Source organism: Borostomias antarcticus (assembly GCF_949987555.1).
Source record: "Borostomias antarcticus genome assembly, chromosome: 26".
NCBI lineage: Eukaryota > Metazoa > Chordata > Actinopteri > Stomiiformes > Stomiidae > Borostomias > Borostomias antarcticus.
Window position 1 is genome coordinate 5,510,398 of NC_140259.1, and position 21,764 is coordinate 5,532,161.

At 43.3% G+C, this 21,764-nt stretch overlaps 1 protein-coding gene across 1 annotated transcript; it reads right to left on the reverse strand.

Moving 5' to 3' along the window:
- Positions 1-2,921: 2,921 nt before the first annotated feature.
- On the reverse strand, positions 2,922-7,431 carry pdcb (phosducin b; the record flags this gene model as incomplete). Its single annotated transcript, XM_084459057.1, has 3 exons — positions 2,922-3,437; positions 4,411-4,547; positions 7,383-7,431. 3 exons carry the CDS (start codon positions 7,429-7,431, stop codon positions 2,922-2,924), a joined length of 702 nt encoding a protein of 233 aa, XP_084315183.1.
- Positions 7,432-21,764: the final 14,333 nt, after the last annotated feature.

A 21,764-nucleotide genomic window follows, 5' to 3' on the forward strand; every position in this document is an offset into this window, starting at 1 on the left:
CTCACTGCACTCATTGAATCCCAACCCCAATAACAAGAATCTCAGATATGCAGAGAGTGCTTAGAGTGTCATGAGTATCACCCAGAGCCCAATGGCACACCACAGGCACAAACACTGGTGCTCGTGTGAGATGTGGGCCAGTGGTGGCATGTACTGTCTATGAAGGCCAGACAGGCAGGGAGGAAGGCAGAGGATATTTTGGTAACTCGGCCGCCACCCATGTGAAGGTAGTCGTGTTGAGTGGGCGTCTGGTGAGACTCTGTCATGACATGCTAGGGTACCTCAGGAGGACCTGGTTGCACGGAAGCCTCCAGTGGGAGGTGCAGTATCCCCGTGAGGTCAGGATAAAGCTTAGACACGCTAAGCTTTACTGGGTGTAGAGAAAGCGACTCTCTCAGCTACAGGCTACTCAGGCTATGCCAGGAATATGAAGTAAGAACACCTGTACTTTCATCCCCCAGAGGAAAATCTGTCACTATGTCATAGTTCACGGTATTCTGACTGAAGAATGCTCATCAGAACCAGTGACTTAGGTTTTCACATACATGTCAATAATTGGTGTAAATTGGTGATAATTACAAAAATACTGTTAAATCTGTGGTAAGCATAGTCTTGTAACCTACAGTAAGTACTTATTTGAAGTGCAATTCCAAAAATGTGTAGGATAAGAGAATACAATTTTGCATGATCGGGCAACTGTGCAAACCACACATTGGATTTACAGTATAGCCTGCATATCTTATGTCATCTTTATGGATATTGGTTGTAAATGTAACAAATCTGTGATGGATAGCTTTATCCACCATTGTTTACACCTCTTTTGGCAAACGTTCAGGAACACAGATACAGCGACAGCCACAAAGGCTTACTGCTTAATCCCATAAGAGCATTATCAGACTGATCAGCTCAATGAAGATTACTGTGATCAAAAGGACTGCTTGTCAATATGACACTTTTTAATTGAGGATTATGTAATAACTTCATTTTGAGTAACATGGATGTTTGTTTTTCAGTGTTCTCCAGCTGTGGGTTTTGAGGGGCTTTCATTTACAGCATCGAGGCAGAACAGCTACTCCAGTGAAGATGTCCAACAGGCTAATCTTTTAAGAAAGTTGGAAGAGCACTCGAAAGTCACGTTGGAACATGAGACTCTAGCACTTGTCAAAGAGGGGTGCTGGATTTTCATTCTAGACATTACAGTTATGCACTCACCCTGTCATCAGTCATCACTATATACTGTAGCTTGCCGCGCAGCGCTGTCTCTTGATGGCTGTGGGCCTCCAGGTTTAACCACAAGTCAAGCTACTGTTGAACTGAGATCATGTTTCCAGTGGGTGAGGTGCACGCATGTCAATTTAAGAAAATAGGAGGCAGCATATACAATTGTTGGTAAATAATTCTGATTCTGTGCTTGAATAACTCAACCAGCTTTTATGTATGTTTTGTTATGTGTGAACTTTTACAGTAACTATGTCTGGGTGTGACAGCCTGCTATACAGTATAGAGCAGAGGGAAAGGCTGCACTTTTCAATGTTCCTCTCTGCCTCTCTGTGTCTCTCTTCCAGATGTTTCTCTCTGCCTCTCTGTGTCTCTCTTCCAGATGTTCCTCTCTGTGTCTCTCTTCCAGATGTTCCTCTCTGCCTCTCTGTGTCTCTCTTCCAGATGTTCCTCTCTGCCTCTCTGTGTCTCTCTTCCAGATGTTCCTCTCTGCCTCTCTGTGTCTCTCTTCCAGATGTTCCTCTCTGTCTCTCTTCCAGATGTTCCTCTCTGCCTCTCTGTGTCTCTCTTCCAGATGTTCCTCTCTGCCTCTCTGTGTCTCTCTTCCAGATGTTCCTCTCTGCCTCTGTCTCTCTTCCAGATGTTCCTCTCTGCCTCTCTGTGTCTCTCTTCCAGATGTTCCTCCATTAGGTTCTTTTTGACCTCTCGAAAGAATTCCCTTCCCTAGTTTTTGAAATGTCTCGATTAATTTAAATAACAGAACCTTCAAGTCTGACAAGAAAGGAAATACACAGAATTATGTCAATGGTTAATAGAGTTTTTATTTTATTAACATTATTGACTCATCACTTAAGACAAGCTAATGCTTACTGTATAATTACCATAACAGCCCAATACACAATTTATGTTAGAGTCGCCATGTTATTAGGAAATGCAAACACATGGGATGTGAGAGTTTGAACCTATAGTGTGGAGCACGTAGGGAGAAACATCACACCTCACCAAACAGGAAAACCATCACAAATCAAATGTTTCCTAAATAAACAGGGGGATGTTTCCATGACTTTATGCCACCCCCTCAAAAGGACACACAGGAAACGGAACCCCCATTGACAATGTCATGATTCACAGGCTTGGATAAACCAAGTTCACAGTAACACATACTGTGCTTTCAAGGTACAAGGATAGTCTGTAGAACATTCTAGTCAACAATCTAGAACAATTACAGAATACTTTTCAAGTGGATTTTATATATTGATATGCATTGACAAACATAAATATGTTTTTTTTTAGACATATAAATACATATTTACAATATGTAGCTAATTTACACTTTACAATGCAGTACAACCAAAACAGTCCGGCATGTAATGTTTCCCTTCTTCATACCTGTATTAGGTGAGCTTTAGCAAGCAACGGAGAACGACTGAAACCAAGGGATGCTTGCTTGTTCTTCCTGCTATCAAATTTTGAAAAAACATTGCACCTGTACAAGAGCCGTATTCAGGCTGTCAAGGTTTTTTCACAGGCTGGATTTGAAAGGATCTCTCAAGTAGGGCACAACAAACCTTCTATAGTCAAGGACTGTGTATGTGTCTCTTACCTAGCAGAATAATTCAACGTATTATTTTTATATAAAGCCCACCTGCTTGTTATGAAGTCCTATACCATTCACCTCAACCCCCTCCTCCGCACTCGCTCTCTCACTCCACATCAGCTTCATCCTTGGCCTCCATGCCCGGCATCTCTTTCTCGGGCAGCAGACCGTACCCGTTCAGGAAAGCCTCCACATCTGTGGCGAAGAACTCTTCGTTCAGGTGCTGCGTAGCTGCCAAGAAGTTCCCTAGCAGCTCGCCGGCCTTGTACACCAGCAGCGTGGGCAGAACGGCGTCAGAGAACCGCTCCCCGGCGCCCGAGGATACGGCGTTGATCCTGCAGAACTTGACACTGGGGTATTCGGTGGCCAGGCAATCCAGGCAGTTGTTGAGCTCCTCACAACCTTTGACGCCGTTCTTGTAGATGTGGACCACCACCACGGTGAGGTGGTGCTCCTTCTCAATGACCTCCAGGAAGGCCTCACCGCTGTCCAGCTCATACACCCCCTCAAACTTGGGCCCGAAGCTTAGACGCTCGTGCATCTCCTGCATGCACTGCCGGCGGTATTTCTTCAAGCAATTCTCATCCTCCTCCTTCAATAGCTCGTACTCCTGGACACTCATCTGAAAGCATGACGATTATCAGAATTGACTGATAATGAATTTGTCTAGTGACATTGTAACTCAGATAAAATATGAGCAAAGTATTCTAAAGATTTGGGGTAACTCAACTCAGCTAGTGACAGCATTAGGCCTAAATACCACTGTATTTCATTAAATACCAATGTATTTGTAGGTGTTCAAGAGAAAGAACCCCCGCAAAGCAGCTGGGCCACACCCTGTCTCTCTCTCCTTTCTGAAGTACTGTGCTGATCAGCTGTCTCAGGTGTTCACATCTTCACCACCTCATTAGAGATATGCCACGTTCCAGATTGCTTCGACACCTCAACTATCATCCCTGTCTCCAAAAAACAAGGATCAGTGGACTTAAATGACTACAGACCCATCGCCCTGATCTGCAGCATGTCATCCACTCTGCCAAGAGGGTGATTGGCTGCAACCTGCTATCCCTCCAGGAACCGCATGCCTCTAGGCCCTGAAGCGGGCCAGAAAGATTGTAGCCAACCCCTCCCTCCCCGGACACAAAGTCTTTGAACCACTCCCTTCTGGCAGGAGGCTGCAGTCCATTAGGACCAAAACCTTTCAGTACAAAAGCAGGGTCATCAACAAGGCCCATGACCCCCATTGACTCTGCAGCATTATTTTGTACATTATTTTTTATTGTATTGCATATAGGATTGTATTGCATGTAGGATCATATTGTATTTGCCTCCACGCTATTCTATTGTGCACTATCCTGTCTTATCCTTTCACCTTGTTTATTTGTTGTCTATTTATTGTTATGCAGCAATAGTCCAAAGCAAATTCCTTGCATGTTTGAAAACCTTCCTGGCCAAAATAAATCAGATTCTGATTCTGAAAGGCAATTCTAAAAATCTCATTATTTCTAGAGGCTATAGACACAGTGTATGCCAGTGTGTTTGTCATGGTTGTGTCAGTGTAAAGTACACTTTGTTGACCAGACAGTTTGACGGACCTTGCGGTTGGGATCATTGTTGGGCTTGTGTGAGGAGGACATCTGTCTGAGCAGCTCTCTCTTCTGAGGGGGAAGGGAATCCTGGTCCATGCTCTCCATCTTGAATCGCCTCCAGTCATTGATCACTCCCTTTGGACCTGCACAAATCAGATCAATAATGATTTCATACTCCATAGATATGTCAATCGTTTCTGTAATGGAATATAGATACATTATATACAGTTGCAATCAAAATTATTCAACCCCCATTGCAAATTAGGTGTATTGGCAAAATGTACAAACTTTCAGCTGTTTGCAATAAACAAATCAAACAAGAACAATTTAAATAGCTCAACACAACTAATAATACAAGTGGTTTCTCCAAAGTCAACACAAAATTCCACTTCCCATATGGAAAAGGTCTGCACAAATTATTTTCATAAATGTTCATTTCTGTAAAATCCTGTATAAATTATATACATTAAAGCTCTAAATATACAATTTTTACATGATTATGGCCCCTTTAATATACAGTGCCATACCAGAAAGTAATGTGATACCTGTAGGTAAAGGATATAAAATATATGTTTTCTGTATGTCACTGAGAAGACACATGATTTACACATGACTCCTGAGTGTTTTGTGTAGGCCTATGTGTAACTGAGGCCTGGATTACACTAGTGCGGAGGTCCATGGCTATGATGGCGTTTTTGAACAATCTTATTGGGACAGGATCTTATAGGTCAGATCCTGTCCCAACCCCAACCCTTATTGTAACCCCAACCCACACTCCTTCCCTCCACAAGTAGAGTAGTGATGAAAGCATTGGACTCCCACCCGGGAGATCGGGGTTCAAGACCCGGTGGGGATGACTTTATGTTATCATCAGTGTAACTGCTTTAGCCACTGACTGCAACCATTAATGTTATGGAAGCTGCTGCTAGTTGTTGTGAGCCCATGAGCTAACTGGCTATCCCGCTCTTATTGTGCTGGATTAGCATTGGAAGCATTGGAACTGATGCGTCCAGGCGACAAGACCTATCTTAATTTATCAGACATTATTTTATGTCATTTCAGTTCACAGCTAGAGTGACATGACTAGCTTCCGTCCTACCAGTCCTGAACACAAACAAGCCAGCCACGTACATAAGCCAGGCTGGGCCTGGCCTGGTTTCCAGTTATCCAAACTCCATATCCAATTCCTATTTAGATTTTTGATCAATGACTCACACACGGACAAACCAATTCCAAGGCTATTGCTCAATGATTACAGATTAGGATGGCTGACATGAATCCATTCAATAGCCTACTGTACCTCTCGTCATATTATGGGAGCTATAACGTGAGGGAATGGATGAAGGACATCAAATAAACTGATTATAAGGACTATATATTGGAACATTTGGACTGAATTAGATTATTGAATAGAGAATATTATTCAAAAAGAAAAGGGCAGGAGTGCTCGGAAGTTCAGGTGTGATGAAGGAGATATTTTCTTGGGAAAACAAACTGAGCTGGGGAGCCTGTATCTCTTTTTACTTTTTAACTTTTTGCCAGTTAATTTTTTTGAAGAGAGAATATTATTTGAAGTGTCCCCAGATAGCAAGCGGATCTGGGCCATATACAGGCCAGCTCTGGCCCTTGTGGCTTAAGCCGCCTTTACACCATTGCGGAAAAATGACTGCGGTACGGTTCTGAAAAGACCGGAAGTCATTCATTTCCTATGAGAGTCCGCAGACCGCATGCACTCCGAGGGATGCGGTGCGGACAAAATTCCGTTCCGGTGGACAAAAACTTGAACTCATCCGGCAAATCCCAGTCCGGCAGTACGACCTGAAAATAGCGTTGCTATGGTTTTGGTAAACAATGGTGTGTGTAAACAATGATAGATCGCTTTCTTGTCACTTTACTTGAATCATTTAATGTTATAAACTATATCGTTTTCCAAACAGAATTAACAAGCCCATGTGATCTAGTGAAGCACGTTGTCAATATAACGAATATAACCAGACACTAGCCAGCATAGAGCCGCGGCTTCGGCTATGGCTAGTTAGCTAAAGTTAGCTATAAGCTTCGTAGATTTGTCAAACTTAATAAATACGACACACACAACCCAAAGCTGTCAAAATAGTTCAATATTGGTGTAACTAAGATAGCTGGGTAATAAAATATTTTTTCCACAGACACATTTTGCTACAAAGTCTGTAACCTTTTAATATAGTTTGGCAAATTTGTACCGCTTCGATGTCCGCCATGATTGTCAAATGACAACTAATCATTAACTAATGAAAATACTAACTAATGAAAATACTTTACAAAGTAAAATTGGATTGATGCTACTTTAGGACCACCCCACTACATGATTGGTGGCCATCTTTATTTTGGCCTTTGACTACTGTAGGTTTTGTAAAACAACCACAACAGTATGACTGACATGTGTAGCCTACAGTGTAGAGCAGAAGTGAATCACAGGTGGGATCTAGGGTTTCTGAAGCATCTCTGTCATGGATTGTAAAGCCTAAACTAGACACTGAAGGCTGCCTTCTAATTGTACCTTGGTTGTGTAAGAGCAGGGAGAGAAAAGCATCTTAGGGCGTCTGTCAACCTGCCAGCATGCAGGTCTCTCTCTCAGCAACACTTCTGTCTACTAACACTACTTATCTCCCTATGTCTGGTGGAATACTCTTAAAAATAAAGTGGGATGTTTGGAATTAACACTAAAACCCAGAAAAGCTACACCTGACACACTCCCAGTGGTGTATTTAGGCATGGGCAACATGGGCAGCCGCCCAGGGCCGTATCTCGGGGGGGGCGGCAAGAGGAGCAGAACCCCCCCCCCCCCGCTCAACGACTTGCCGACGGTTTATCATTCACAATCAGAAAGCCCATTCATTTCACGTTTACAAAACGAGACTGACAGTGTTCCATCTCACCGCGTCGGGGCCGGGGGGGGGCAAACCATTACATTTCCTAGAGACAACAATCTCCCTCACCTGTGTGTGTGACTGGGGGTTCCTCCTCATCCATCGTTCTGCCGGACATGGTGCTTATGGGTTAGCTGTTGGAAATAGAGGAGCGGAAGCTTAATTGAAACTGATACTCCCTTATCATCCCTCCAGGAACACGGGGCGGGGGGGAGGGTTGTTTGCTGATACAGTACATTATTCAAAGTAGTTGATTACTTCTTCTTTAAAGGTAGCTCTGTCTTTGTGTGCCCTAGGTATCAAATGCTTCACATTAAGGCAGTTACATTTTGCAGTAGAAAGAATGATGGCCTGGGTGGCCTCACTGGAATCAGATGAAAAACCATACTGTAGAATTACAATAGTGTTCATCTTTGGATAGACATATCTTCCAATGTTTTCCATTAAGCTCTCCTTAAATCAGCCTATAACCTGTGACAGGCACAGTGCCTGCTGATACATGTGAGGTAATACCTTCATTTGGGCGGTTACAGTGTATACAGTACGTGATTGGATTAAATGGGCTTAATCTCCAGAGTTTCGATCCCAACGTCATAATCGACAGCCTCCTCCATCCTGCACGAAATCTCTACCCTACCCCGTCCAACCTCTTACGACAGAGAAAGGTATCTGGAAATAACCCTTAACCCCAAGGTGTTAGGATGGCTTTGTGGATAGGTAGCGTCCAAGCTGTCTAAAGGACTAATGCTGCATAGATGTAAGGATATGTTACAGATTAGTAGAGTGGAAAATTCACAGTTTGGTGATATATTTGCCATTATTTAGACTTTTTGGAGCGGAAATTAACAATAGACCTTTTCCTGTTTCGATTGTGCTCAAAACAGCCCTGCAAAAGATGATTAAAGATAACTTTCTACATTTTTAAGAAATAACTTAACAAATAACAACATTAAAATGTACCACATTACCACCATAATATTTATATTGATTAGCAATATATAACATTTATATTTTAGTTGTTTAGTAGACACTTCTAACCAAAGTGACTTACAATAATTACATTTGTCTAGAGGAAGTAAACTGACTGTACATCCAAGTCATCATCAGTAAAGCTTTCAATAAGAACAAATGCCACCAGCACCTCCAGTCACAGTGCAAGTAAAGAAAGAGCACTGCTCTAGAAAATTAAATAAGAAATAAATTTGAAATGTCTGTCAAATTTAATGTAAGAATTTGAATAGCTGAAGTCAAACAATTTTTTTAAGTAATACATAAAAAAGTAAACAAATGGAGTATTCCCCGCAAATGCCCCCCCCACAACCCCCCCCCAGAAAATAATTTGTCCGATATCAGTGAAAGTGTTTGAAGGTTTTTAAATTGGCCTATAATATTGGCAAACTGGTAAATTGTTCAGGCCTCGTGCTTTGTGTGTTTGTTTGTTAAGTGATCAAGTGGAAAGATGCAGAAAAGATTTTCAATTATACTCCCCATTGCCAAAGATCAACCCCAAAACAACATGAAACATGTTTCTATCCACAGCAAGCATGTCAAAGATAGTAAAAGCATGTTGGTTAAGGTTAGTCAAAGCAACAGTGTCAAAGCCTTATAATGTACCACAAGTACATGACCTCCTCTTACCTGTGTTCCTGGTCACTATTAAGTATTTCCTCTGTCCTTGTCAGTAGCTTTCCTCATGGACTGTGGTCACTTAACTGGGATATCTAATACTATTGAGACTGTGTGTGTGTGTGTGTGTGTGTGTGTGTGTGTGTGTGTGTGTGTGTGTGTGTGTGTGTGTGTGTGTGTGTGTGTGTGTGTGTGTGTGTGTGTGTGGCAGCCAATGGACTGGGCCCAAGGGAGATTTGAGAGAAGCAGCAGTAGACATCACGGTGGGACACCACAGAAATAGCTCATGAATCCTAAGAGGATTTCAGTGCTGGAATTAGAGACCCATGGAGTAGCTGATATGGTCTAACTACACATGAAAGAACGATACATGTGAAAGGGATATTTAAGAGGCAGAGTGAGATGAGTGGAAAATCAAAGGAGATTGATAGTATGGGGATGATTCAGATTAAGTTAAAGGTTGCAATGATCAATAGCTAAATTCATCCCAGACCCTAATTGTGAGATCACCAAAATTTTGAGACCTGGGTTTACAAGATCATGAAATTATGTTTTGAGTGTAAAAATATATTTGTGCACTATACTTGCTGATTTTGAATATGAAATTAAGCTACTGTTCATACAGAAGGTTATAAATACAATGTAAAAAAAAACAACAGGCTAATTTGGACACAGAGAGGTAAGAGTTAATGTAACTTAAGTCAAGCAATAACCCTGGGATGAACCTTGTTTATATAAAAGCATTCTGCTCTGGAATTCAAAGTTCTTGAAGGCAAAGAGCTTCACACGAATTGAATACATAGTTTTCAAAGCATCAAAGACTGCCAGCTACAAACACGGTATTTGCGGTCAGGCATCTTGAAGTATGGGCCTACTGTTTCATTATTCCAAACATGAGCATTGGTCCAATTTCATTGGTGACTGAGGTAAATGCTCAGTCACAGACCTGTACGAGGGATGCAGAAGTCTGTCAGGTCTATGATTTATAAAAACACACACATTGGGCCATCCTCATGAGTCTAGCTTACAGAGGAATCAGAAGTGTGGAGTGCTGAATCACCACAATGTGAAGTCAAAAGTCCTGTGAATTCTGAGAGCAGCTCCTGCTGCAATCAGCTTTGTGGAACTGGATTCACTTCTGTTTTCCTAAATCGGATTAAAGGCTTACTATGCTTGACTGTACAGACAGAGTGGTAAGCTAGTACATGTCTGGGATTGTAGAACTTAAATAGTGAAACCCAACCGCTTATTTTAGCCTAGACTCTCTTTTGTCTTTGAAATCGAGAGTTTAACATGTTTTTGAAAGATTTTTCACGGTGCCCACCCACATCCATTGTATGACCTAAACGGTGGTAGAGCAATTACTTTCTCAAAAGTGCTAGTTTTGTCAACTTTTTTATCTGAACCATTGTATATGATCATAAGCAACCTTAAAACAGGACTAAACATGCATTTTCCCTTTACTACTCCTTTAAGTAAACAGAATTTCATTCAATTCATAATTCATCCCGTCAAAACCTTTTAGCCATGTCTCTATTTTTCATGCTTGTAATGTACATACACAATGATTTGCTCAGTTGTTGAGTGATACGGTGGTTGTCTTTATTGCAAAGTGTAGCTGTTCAAGTGATTCCATTCCAAATGGAATTATTTCATTTCAGTTGAACAATCATTAGGTTGTTCATTTACGGCACTGAGATGAACTGGCCTTTATTTCAACACACACACACAAGTAGGCTATTGAGCAACATGTTGATGGTTCTTGGGCTAGACAAATTCCTTCATTTAAATCAAGTCATCTGCATCTTTGCTTCACTGGTCTTCTGCTCCTTCTTCAAATCCTATTTTCGACACCTCTTCGCAAAGTGCTTGGACCCTGATCATTGCCGCTTGCGGCTATATTTATGTTGATGGTATTGTCTATGCACCGTTTAAACTAATGTGTTGCCCTGTCTCCCAGCTCTTAAGTTAATTCTGTATAGGTCTGTGTCAACTGTTGTCAATCACACTTTTAATTAATGCAAGCATCCTGCAAGTTTAATCAAAGCTCATTATGACCAATTGCACTGTGACAAACATGTTTTCAATATGACATTTCATCTTGTTCCCAGGCATTTGGAAACACTCCACCCCATTAGAGTGGCTATTTAGTGGAGTCATCAGAGGGTGCTACCAATACTACAGTAGAAGTGCTTCAAACTATCTGCATACCTCCAATCACCTTTTCGGAATGTTGACACCCTGATTCCACGGATGTTTTGGATGCTGGCACACAGGAAAGGTGTGTCCCTAGATCAAGGCAGGTTATTATAAATCAATCTGATTGATCACTTGGCTTTGTTTATTTTTTATATTTATTTTTTATTAATCAGGGCGATATGTTTGAGATGGTACAAGCAGTGGTCTAGTGGTGACTGAAGGAGTGGATATACTATAACAGCAAATAATAATTTGACGTATTTCCGACGTAAATAAGCTATGAGGGTGGGACATGCATTTAGAGGAATTTGATTGGAACATTGACAAGTGGACGGGTTTTAAGAACTTTAGACAGATTCGATAGAAGGATAGCGTTGATTGACGGGTGGATGTTGTGAGATTATTGGCCTAAAATCTAAGGTACCTGTTGTCATCATTGCACGTGACCTACCGTTTTCCAGGAAGTAAGAAATTATATACTTTGATATAAGATTACAACAAAATTAGAATTTTGTAATTTTTCTGGCATACATCGTTGAATAGGTGAACACTATGACCAATTATGTGAACCAAAATGGGACAGAATACTTTTTTCATTTCAGTGCGACTTGTGCGATTTTATATATTTATAAACATAGAATTTAGTGTAGTAGGCTTTTGGCCCTGTCAGACTTTATCATGTATTTTGTTATAACTGCTGTGTGGCATGTCAATGACATGATTATTTAACAAATATGTGTCTATTTAAATATGATATTAAGGCCTCAATTTATCTGAGGCCTGGCGCCCCCCCTGCGATTGTTTGCGCCCCCCTAAGGGGGGCCCGGACCCCAGGTTGGGAAACCCCGCCCTAGACTACACTACAAGCTGAAGCCATTAATTGATGCACAGGTGGTTTGGGTTTCAGTGTGACTAACCTGCGTCATAATACCTCCATTGAGGAGAAGAGAGAGAGATGGACACAGAGATAGACAGACAAATTACAGGTGCGAAAGATATGAGGCGTGTGAAAATACCTAAAGATGGTGTGACAAAGAGATGTGGAAGAAGGCTGTGAGTGGGGTGTAAGCCTCACATGGGAGAGCACACAGTAAACAGAGAAAGTATAGTATGACGTGTGTGAGACACGCTGTGTGGGAGTTGTTCTCCATATCCTTGAACCTGCCCAGACCGCATATGCTTCTATAGGAACCATATGCTTCCTGGCGCACATACTTACTGGAAGACTGCGTATAGAGGCACCCCATTTACACAAAATCTGTGAATGGTCAGAGCCAGTCCCCCAGTTCCATACATCAGAGCAGATTACACATCTATTCACACAGAATGGCTTTACATAAGCCTCAATGTCTCAAAAACCCTTATACTCACTAGAAGTAACATGACATGCACTTTTTAGAGAAAATATATTTTGTCTGCTGCGACTCAAGTCATTTAACTTCAATATTAATAGTATTTGCCACTATGGCATGGGATAATTGAGACGAGGGTTGCTTATTGGGACCCATATTTGGCCTATTCCTGGACTGGATCATGTTTACAGAACATGAGACTCCACTCAACAACAAGGTTGAATCCACAGGTGTTGAGTTATTTATCTGAACTTTATTGGAAAGAAGGCTTCAGTTCGTTTGATGTTCAGAGCCAGTTTCAGTCACGGACTGTGAGACAGAGAGGTACGAGGGAGGGACAGAGGGAGAGACACGCTGATTGATGCAGCGATGAGGTTGGTCGTGTAACCACGGCAGCTTCAGGGGGCTTGGTGGTGTGGTTAAGACTAATTCATTATTTACTGTCAGCACCACTCCCCCGTGGCAGCACCACTCCCCCGTGGCACGCTGTTCTCTCTTTGCTACCTGTAACCGTGACCACAGAGGTGAGCTCGGGGACATGACTCGGATCACATCGGCTTCACTCACACGGATAAACAAATCAATCGGGGAAAACCCAAAGACTCCTCGCATGGAGGGCGACACGGTTGTGAACTTTTGAACGGGGCATGACCAAGCAGCATCTTGCTGTCTATAGGCAAATGTGGCTCACAGAGTCCATCCCGAAAATGTTACTGTATTGCCGATTATTCCAGACAAACAATGAGAAAAAAACATGAGGGTGTGTAATAAATCAATGAATGAATGAGTAAAGGCATTAATGGAAAGTTATACTTTAAAATCATGTATCACCACACGGCAGGTATTTGTCAGCTAATAACTGAATGTATGACCAGACTGTTGAGCCATAAATGTAATAAATGAGTCTGTGTGTGTTACATTAGCTTTGTAAGGCTGTAAAGGTATTCTTATTTGCATGCGTATTAATCTGAATCTTCTCATGCATTATATTGTACTGTATACAGTAGGAATGAGTGTTAACATGTATTTTTGTGAATGTGTCTAACACATTTTTTACTGATTGTGTGCGCCTCTGCATTTTGAAGTGTGTGTGTGTGTGCGTGCGTGTGTGTGTGTGTGTGTGCAGTTTGCTGGCCTTTATGGAGCAGATGACCTACAGTATGAGCATTAAAATGATCTAAATTACTCATTGTCATAATAGTGCCTCCTAAATGACTACAAACAAAAATGTTATGACCACATACTGGGCTTCAGAAGAAATTATTTTGAAATATTGGAAACTCTATCCTTATTCAACCATGAATATTTGGTGACCTCTGTTGACTTTAAGTACATACTTACACCCTAGAGCACGTGCATGCAGACACACACACACACACACACACACACACACACACACACACACACACACACACACACACACAAATATAACTCACAAATGGAGGAAACAGACCCAAACTCTCTAGGGGTCTCTCCAGGCAGTTAGGTAGACGAGTCAATGGAGGGTCAGTTCATTTCTCCTTCGTCATGACACACGTGCGGTTGGGAAAGACACAGGAGGCAGAATATTTCTCTGGAGAATCTCCTATTAGTGGTTTGGTGGTTTAGTTTGAGTAATTTTCCCCCATAGACCCGTGATTCACGTTCTGTCTGTGTGAGTGTGTGTGTGTGTGTGTGTATGTGCCTGTGTGTGTGTCTGTCTGCGTGTATTACGCAATAGACTTGGCCAGTTAGTACAATTGTGTGCGTAAATGGGGGAGGACAGAGTGACGTGTCAACTGCCACCGCTCTCCACCCCACTAACCACTGTTATTATTATGACAACACTGATTTATTCAGAAGCATTACTCATGTGGTATTGTTTTGGTTAATCAGGGGCTCCCCTTTATAACTCGGGAAACAATTACTCTGCTTTCCTAGTCTTTACTGACCACTAGGAGGCACTGCAGGAACACAAAATACACACTCTAAACCCTGACCTTCTTGGCCCTGCACAGTCCAGTCAGCAGTGGTATTAAAGGCTTCCTTGATGCTTGTGACCTGCATGCGTGCATTTCAGGTGTACATGTATGTGTACATTCATTGACAAATACCCAAGACTTTCAGGAACTTCTGGGATTGGATTTATGGGTTGAAGGAGAGCCTGCAAATAGCTAGCCCAATTTATGTTAAAAATAATTCTGGACCTTTATTACCCACATGTGATCACACCCACACACGTGATCACACCCACACATGTGATCACACCCACACACGTGATCACACCCACACATGTGATCACACCCACACATGTGAGGGCGACAGCACACACACACATCTTCAGTGGTTGCCGGCGCATCTATCCCATCCAGTGGGTAGCCATCGTTTATGGTGCCCGGGCACCAACTCCAAGTGCTCCTGGTCAGAGTCTGGACTGAAGAGTATCTTCTGCATGTTTTTCGCATTTGGTTATTTTGTGAAGAATCCCTTACAAACCCGGGGAGAACATGCAAACTCCACACAGAAAGGCCCGGAGACCTTGCTGTGAGAGCGACAGTACAAGGTACTGCGCCATAGTGAGCGATTTTGGGGTTCAGGGGGGAACTGGGATCGAACTGGAGACCCCAGCCGGTCGCTCTCTTCTAATTATTCTGCCCTCCAAAACTTTGTCCCTTAAAGCCCCATTATGTAGCGGTTCAGTTTTGTGCACTTTAGTGGCCCCTAAAGGCCACTAGAGCCATTACAACCGCAGTACCATTGTCGTAAAACGCTGAGAGACACCTGTTACGCCTCTCACGTGCATTTGTTGACAACTGACAAGCTGAGGAAAACAGAGTCTGCCGGCAAATTGGAAGAGGAGAGCTAAAGGTGAAGCAGAACGTTCATGTGAGAGAAAACCGCGGCTTGCGGTCAAAAGTTACATAGTGTAAATACAGGCCGCCGGACCCCTCTGTGGGAATGGAAGAGGTGCTGTTCTCACTATAATAATCCAGAACACCAATAGATCGACTGTCAAACTGATATTTTAAGATGAAATCAACAACATAGTGGGGCTTTAACTACTTTGTCATTCTTTGTGCTAGAAACCTCATTCAAAGTTTAAAATGTTCAGGATCTTTAGCTGTTTTGGGGATGTATTCAGCTTCTTTTTTTTTGGTAGATTTTATGCAATTTAAGTTTTATTTGTTGTTTGTTTGTAACTTGTAACCTGTAACACCATATCTGAAAGTTGAACAGTTACACATCAGATTTGCAGTTTGCAGATACACATCAAATCTACAAGTACAAATCAAACCTGCAAGTAGCCTACAAGTACTTTTGTCCCTGTTTTGACCTGATCTTATGAATAGCCAATGGATATGCTCAGATTAACATATCATTTGACTATCCAATCAAGAATATTGTTTCACTATCCAATCATGAACCGGTCGCTGGGAGGCGGAACTCGGTTGCTGCAGGATTGCTGCTAGTGAATTTTCAAAACGCAACCAATGAGCTAACATATCTATGTGACATGAGGAGAAGATTAGAAGAAAAAATGCTGGACAGACTTCAAGCACATCCAACTGTAAGTTTGGTTCTACAGTGCCTCAGCCTATAATTTTGGAAGAAGCAAAAAGTGGCAGCGTGGCATGCCAGTATCGGCAGTGGTGAAAATATCAACGGGGCAACCGGGTAGCTGCCCCAGGGCCCAGAGCTATCAAGGGCTATGAATGAAAAATCTTACTTGGTTTAGTTTAGATTTCAAGAACACGCTGAGTGGTCGGTCAAGCTGGTTTCAAACAAAGACGATTTATTCTGATGTTTACGGTTTGCAAAGCGGACTCTGAAAACAGGAAGTGCTTCCTCAGTCAGAGAGGGGAATCTCTCTCGGGAGTGATACCTTATAACGTGAGAAAGGAAGTGACATGCAGTTTCAGGATGAAGAGGGCAGGGAAGTGAGACTGAAGACCAAGACATTGGTGAGACTGAAATTTCATTCACAGGGCCCATGTAGGAAGCAAAAAAGTATAGGAATGGATTCTTCCACCTTTTTATTTTTGGTTGGCCCTATGGATCACATCCATGCCATGGATGTGGGGCGGGCCCTCTTCAAAGTAACCAAGCAATTGATTTCTCTGTCCAATGACCTTGATCCTTGTCACACGCACCTTGCATGGATGACCAACGTCAATCAACGTCAACGTCAAATTTTCTGTTCGCAGTAGCATAACTAGCTAGTCTGAAGATAACATGTTTAGTAAACCGAAATATAAAAGTGGCTTGCAAAAAAGAAAGGATAAAAAAACACAAGAAGAGTGTATGGCAAAATTGCCCAAATTAGATCGCTTTTTTACGGTTACCACCACGAATGATAGCAATGTATAATGTAATGTGTAATGTACCTCACCATTAGGGGTGTGCCCGAGTACAAATACGGTATTCGGATGAGCACAAATAGTAGCTTCTTCCCGAATAGTAAATTCGTACGAATATTGTACAAAATATTTGGGAGGGGGGAGAACAGTCAAATACTGTATGAGCGAGCGATACGTGCACGTTCTGTCTGCTTGTTGACATGACACGACGAGGGAGAGAGACAGAGGCGCTTGCAGTCTTGCAACTGCTGTCTGTCTAGACGTCTAGACAAAGCAGAGAGGGAGAGAACGTTTGGAGCGCGCTGAGAAGACAGATAGTAGGCACTAAGCAGGCAACGAACGTAAGCAGCACCGAGGGCTTTTGTCCCTAGTTAACTGGTTTATTGAGACAGTTATTGGATTTTTTTTTCTTGTCGTAGCCTACCTGCTGCAATAGCCTATGTGAACTGTAGCGTTTGTTTGAGCAGAGGAGGACCGGTAGCTAGCTTGTTAGCTCAGTGTAGTATATCTAGCTAACGCTAGCTATTTCAGCTACGCATGCTCAGCCTCTCACTAGCCTATATAATATCCGGCGATTTTGAAATATGAAATAATTAGAAGACTAGAATGTCCCCCAGTTAAGGGTGGTGGTGGGGTTCTGACACTTCATAGTTTGTTAAAATAAAAACATACAGGATGATGATGATGAGGAATTAGAATATATATAAACAGCAATTCTGATGCGTTGAAAGCACAGCAATTGCAATGCCAATAAATATTAGGCTAAAGAAATGACATTTCCCCTCAGTTTTTTTTAACCGTTTTGAACCGACTTCCGGTTTTGTCTGAATCCGAATCCGAATAATTAGCTGTCAAATACAAATACAAATTGTGGGCTCCTGGCACACCCCTACTCACCATACCCTTTACTGTTGCAAGAGCAGAACACTCATTCTCCAAGCTCAAGTTGATACAAATTTATTTAAGGAGCAGCATGGGACAAGAAAGACAAAGTGGACTGGCTATACTGTCTTTGTCCCTGTGACAACACGATCCTGTAACTGTACTTTAAGTATCTAAATTTTAATGTATCCATAGCTAGCTATTTATTTTGGTTTCGCCCCAGATAAATTACGCTAACGTTAAGTGCAAGCTACCCTTTTGTAATGATTCTCTATCAGATGCTCTCTTTCCAACGTTAGCTAACTACGCCCGGTTCGACAGGGACAACCAAGAGACGGCCACGAAGCCGGCTCTCTCTGCCGACCTTCAACCCCTCACCTTCACCCCCAGTGAGGTGTGCGCGGTACTGAGCAGGACCAACGCATGCAAGGCAGCCGGACCGGACGGCATCCGGTCGTGTGCTCAGGAACTGTGCTGAGCCGCTATCCGGGTTCCTGACTGACATCTTCAACCTGTCACTTGCCCAGGCGGTTGTCCCAGCGTGCCTCAAAACCACCACCATCGTGCTAGTACCAAAACACCCCTCACCGACGAGCCTCAACGACGTCCGCCCCGTGGCACTCACCTCCATCATTATGAAGTGCTTCGAGAGGCTGGTCCTGGCTCACCTCAAGGCTGGACTTTTACCCTCACTGGACAAACACCAGTTTGCCTACCGGGTGGACAGGAGCACAGAGGACGCCATCTCCTCAGCACTACACTCTGCCCTCTCCCACCTGGACGAGCCCAACACCCATATGAGAATGCTGTTCATTGACTTCAGCTCAGCATTCAACACCATCATCCCCTCCAAGCTCATCTCCAAACTGGGTGTCCTTGTGGAAAACAAGGAAATTAACCTCAACCCCTCTGTCTGTTACTGGATTCTGGACTGCTTAACCAACAGATCCCAGTCTGTTAGGTTAGACCACCAGACCTCCCCCACCCTCATCCTGAACACCGCTGTCCCGCAAGGCAGCGTGTTGAGCCCCCTCCTCTACATCCTCTTCACCTACGACTGCACTCCTGTACATGGCTCCAACACCATTATCAAGTTTGCAGACGACACAACGGTGGTTGGCCTCATCAAAAACAACGATCAGTTGGCCTACAGCACCTGGCGGTGTGGTGCACCGACAACAACCTGGCCCTCAACACCAAGAAGACCAAGGAGCTCATCGTGGACTTCAGGACGGCCAGAGCTGGCGCGCACGCCCCCATCCACATCAACGGGGCGGAGGTCGAACGTGGCTCCAGCTTTAAATTCCTTGGTGTCCACATCTCCGAGGACCTCACTTGGTCCCTCAACACCTCGTCACTGGTGAAGGAGCCTCATCAGCTTCTCTTCCTCCTGAGGAGACTCAGTACACCTGTCTCCTCTGATTCTGATTAACTTCTACCGGTGCGCCATAGAGAGCATCCTCACCAACTGCATCGCTGTCTGGTACGGCAATTGCACTGCCTCTGACCGGACAGCACTGCAGCGGGTGGTGAAAACCACCCAGCGCATCACCACAGCGGCGCTTGAGGAAGGCACGCAGCATCGTGAAGGATAGCTCCCACCCCAATCACAGACTGTTTGCCCTCCTCCCCTCCGGGAGGCGCTACAGGACACTGAGTACCAGGACCTCCAGACACCAGAAAAGCTTCTTCCCCTCAGCGGTCATCTTCCTGAACACTACCACGGTGAGCCTGTATACCTTTACTGTATATAGATTGGGTAGGGATCCCGACCACCAGTCAGAAACGAAGTGGACTGTCAAGTGCACCAAGGCCTGGAACATTAGGCCCAAGAGTCAGACATGAGAGACGAGAGGCCTACGGTGGCAGATCCGGCCCAAGCACCTGGGACAGGCCGGAAAGGTATTAATAAATATTCTCAGTGGATCCCTCTAAAAAACGGATGAATCCATCGATCCGTGTGAATGGTCCACACCCACATGGAACTGACAAGGGCCCAGCTAGCTCTGGTGATAGGGAAACCACCCCCTCTCTAGCCAGGGTCTGGCGCTTATCAGAAGGAACAAAGGGATAGTGTTGGATGAACTGCCTGAACTTTCCTGTATGAGGTTGCGAATAATAGATGTTAAAAGGAAAAGGTGTAATCAAGCAAGTAACACTGTTTAGAGTGAATATCATTTGTTGGACATGTAATCACTTAAAGTAGAAGTAGACATTTATAAGTCATGTATCTGTTCTTAGTCAAGATCAATTACGTAATCATGTATGTGAGACAGTAATGACAATGTAATGATTGGAGAATGTATCCATGTATCAACTGTTTGAGTATATAGGTAATGCTTAAAGTAGGATATTTAATACGATATTAATCAGACATTTATTCTGTGATGTCCTGCTTTGGGTGAGAGAGAGATAAGAAGTTTAATGCAGCAACAGGGAGAGAAAGAGAGAAAAAAAAGAAGGGAGAGTGATGAAGGGAGAGTGACGAAGGGAAAGTGACGTCAACACCCTGCCCCTCTGGGATGGGGGTCAAAAGAAGGCTCGCAAAGAGAGGGACTCCACTTCTTCTTTCCATCAACAGAGGAATGTACTGTAGTAAGTCAGACTTTTCTTTCCCCCAACAGGGGCGTGGAAGAGGTCAGAGGCTGGAGACCTGGGAGCTATTCTCTTTCATGTTTTTCTTTTGTAACCTGTATTTTTCATGTAACTGGATTATCTGTATAACCTGTGTATAACATCAAATTTTATATAAAGATTTTTACCCTTGCATCAGATATTTTCACTTTATTGGTTTGGTGAGTATTGATATATCTTGCTTGAGTCATTGAATTGATGATTGAGATTTAGCTTAAAGGTCTTACAGCAGGGCGATTAGGCCCGTCCGCCCAGGTGGACTAAAGAGGGTCTAACCTGGGCCTTTCCTCCGGAGAGGGAGGTTGAAGAGGAATGCGTGTGTGTGAGTTGACACTGAGGAGTTGGTCTTTGAGCTGTGAGCACGAACAGAGGTCTAAATCAAGTGGCACCGCTCTGACAGAGAGAGTGCATTGGAGCACACACACATTTGGGAGAGAGAATTGGGAGATGCATTTTAAGAGAGGCTATGAATGTTTGACTCATGTGATGGTAGTTTAAAGCAGTAACATATTAGATTCATGAGCCACGGATAACAATAAAACCCGGTGTGAGAACGGAGTTGGTAATAAAGGTTATATAAGCCGTGGCAGGGAATTTACATAAATAAGCCATCACTTTGAGATCGAAAGGTCAAATAGCCTACTCTTCAACATGGCGCCCGAACAGGGACGTTAAACACTATGGGAGTGGTTTGACGTCAATACACAGAGGAACCACTGAAAAAAGGGGCTTGACCCTTCGTGAAAAACGAGGAACCCGGAGGACAGTCTGAAAGTGACATTCCTCTCAGAACAAAAAGGAGCCTGAAGACAAAGTGTTGAAGTGGGCAAAAACTTCACCTTTTCGTTGTTTTCCAGTAGAATGCACTATTGCTAGAGGAAACTCAGTTTCGGCTACAGTGAACTCTGATAACCTTTTGCCTAGGCCCTAGACACAGTGTATATTTAAATAGCTACTCAGCCTTGAGGCCTAATAGGGAATGCTGTTGGACGCATTTCTCGCTGACCAGTCCTTCCAGTAAGCAACAGGTGTGGGGTTGCTCAACAAGACATTACGCCCCTGCATCCAGCTCAGGTTTAACTTTACATGATGACAGGATGGGAATATGTTACAGTATATGTATTTTGTTCATAAACACAAAGACCATGGGGTTAAGGCTTGGATCATTTATATCTCATATTTGTGTAGGGTTAGGTAGTAGTGGAAATGAATAATTGAATTTCTATGAATTGGTTTCTAAGCATCGAATTATCCATCCATCCATCCATCCATCCATCCATCTTCATCCGCTTATTCGGGGTCGGGTCGCGGAGGCAGCAGTTCCAGCAGGGAGCCCCAGACATCCCTTTCCCTGGCAGCATCAACCAGCTCTGCCTGGGGAATCTTTAGCCGCTCCCAGGCCAGTGCAGAGATGTCATCTC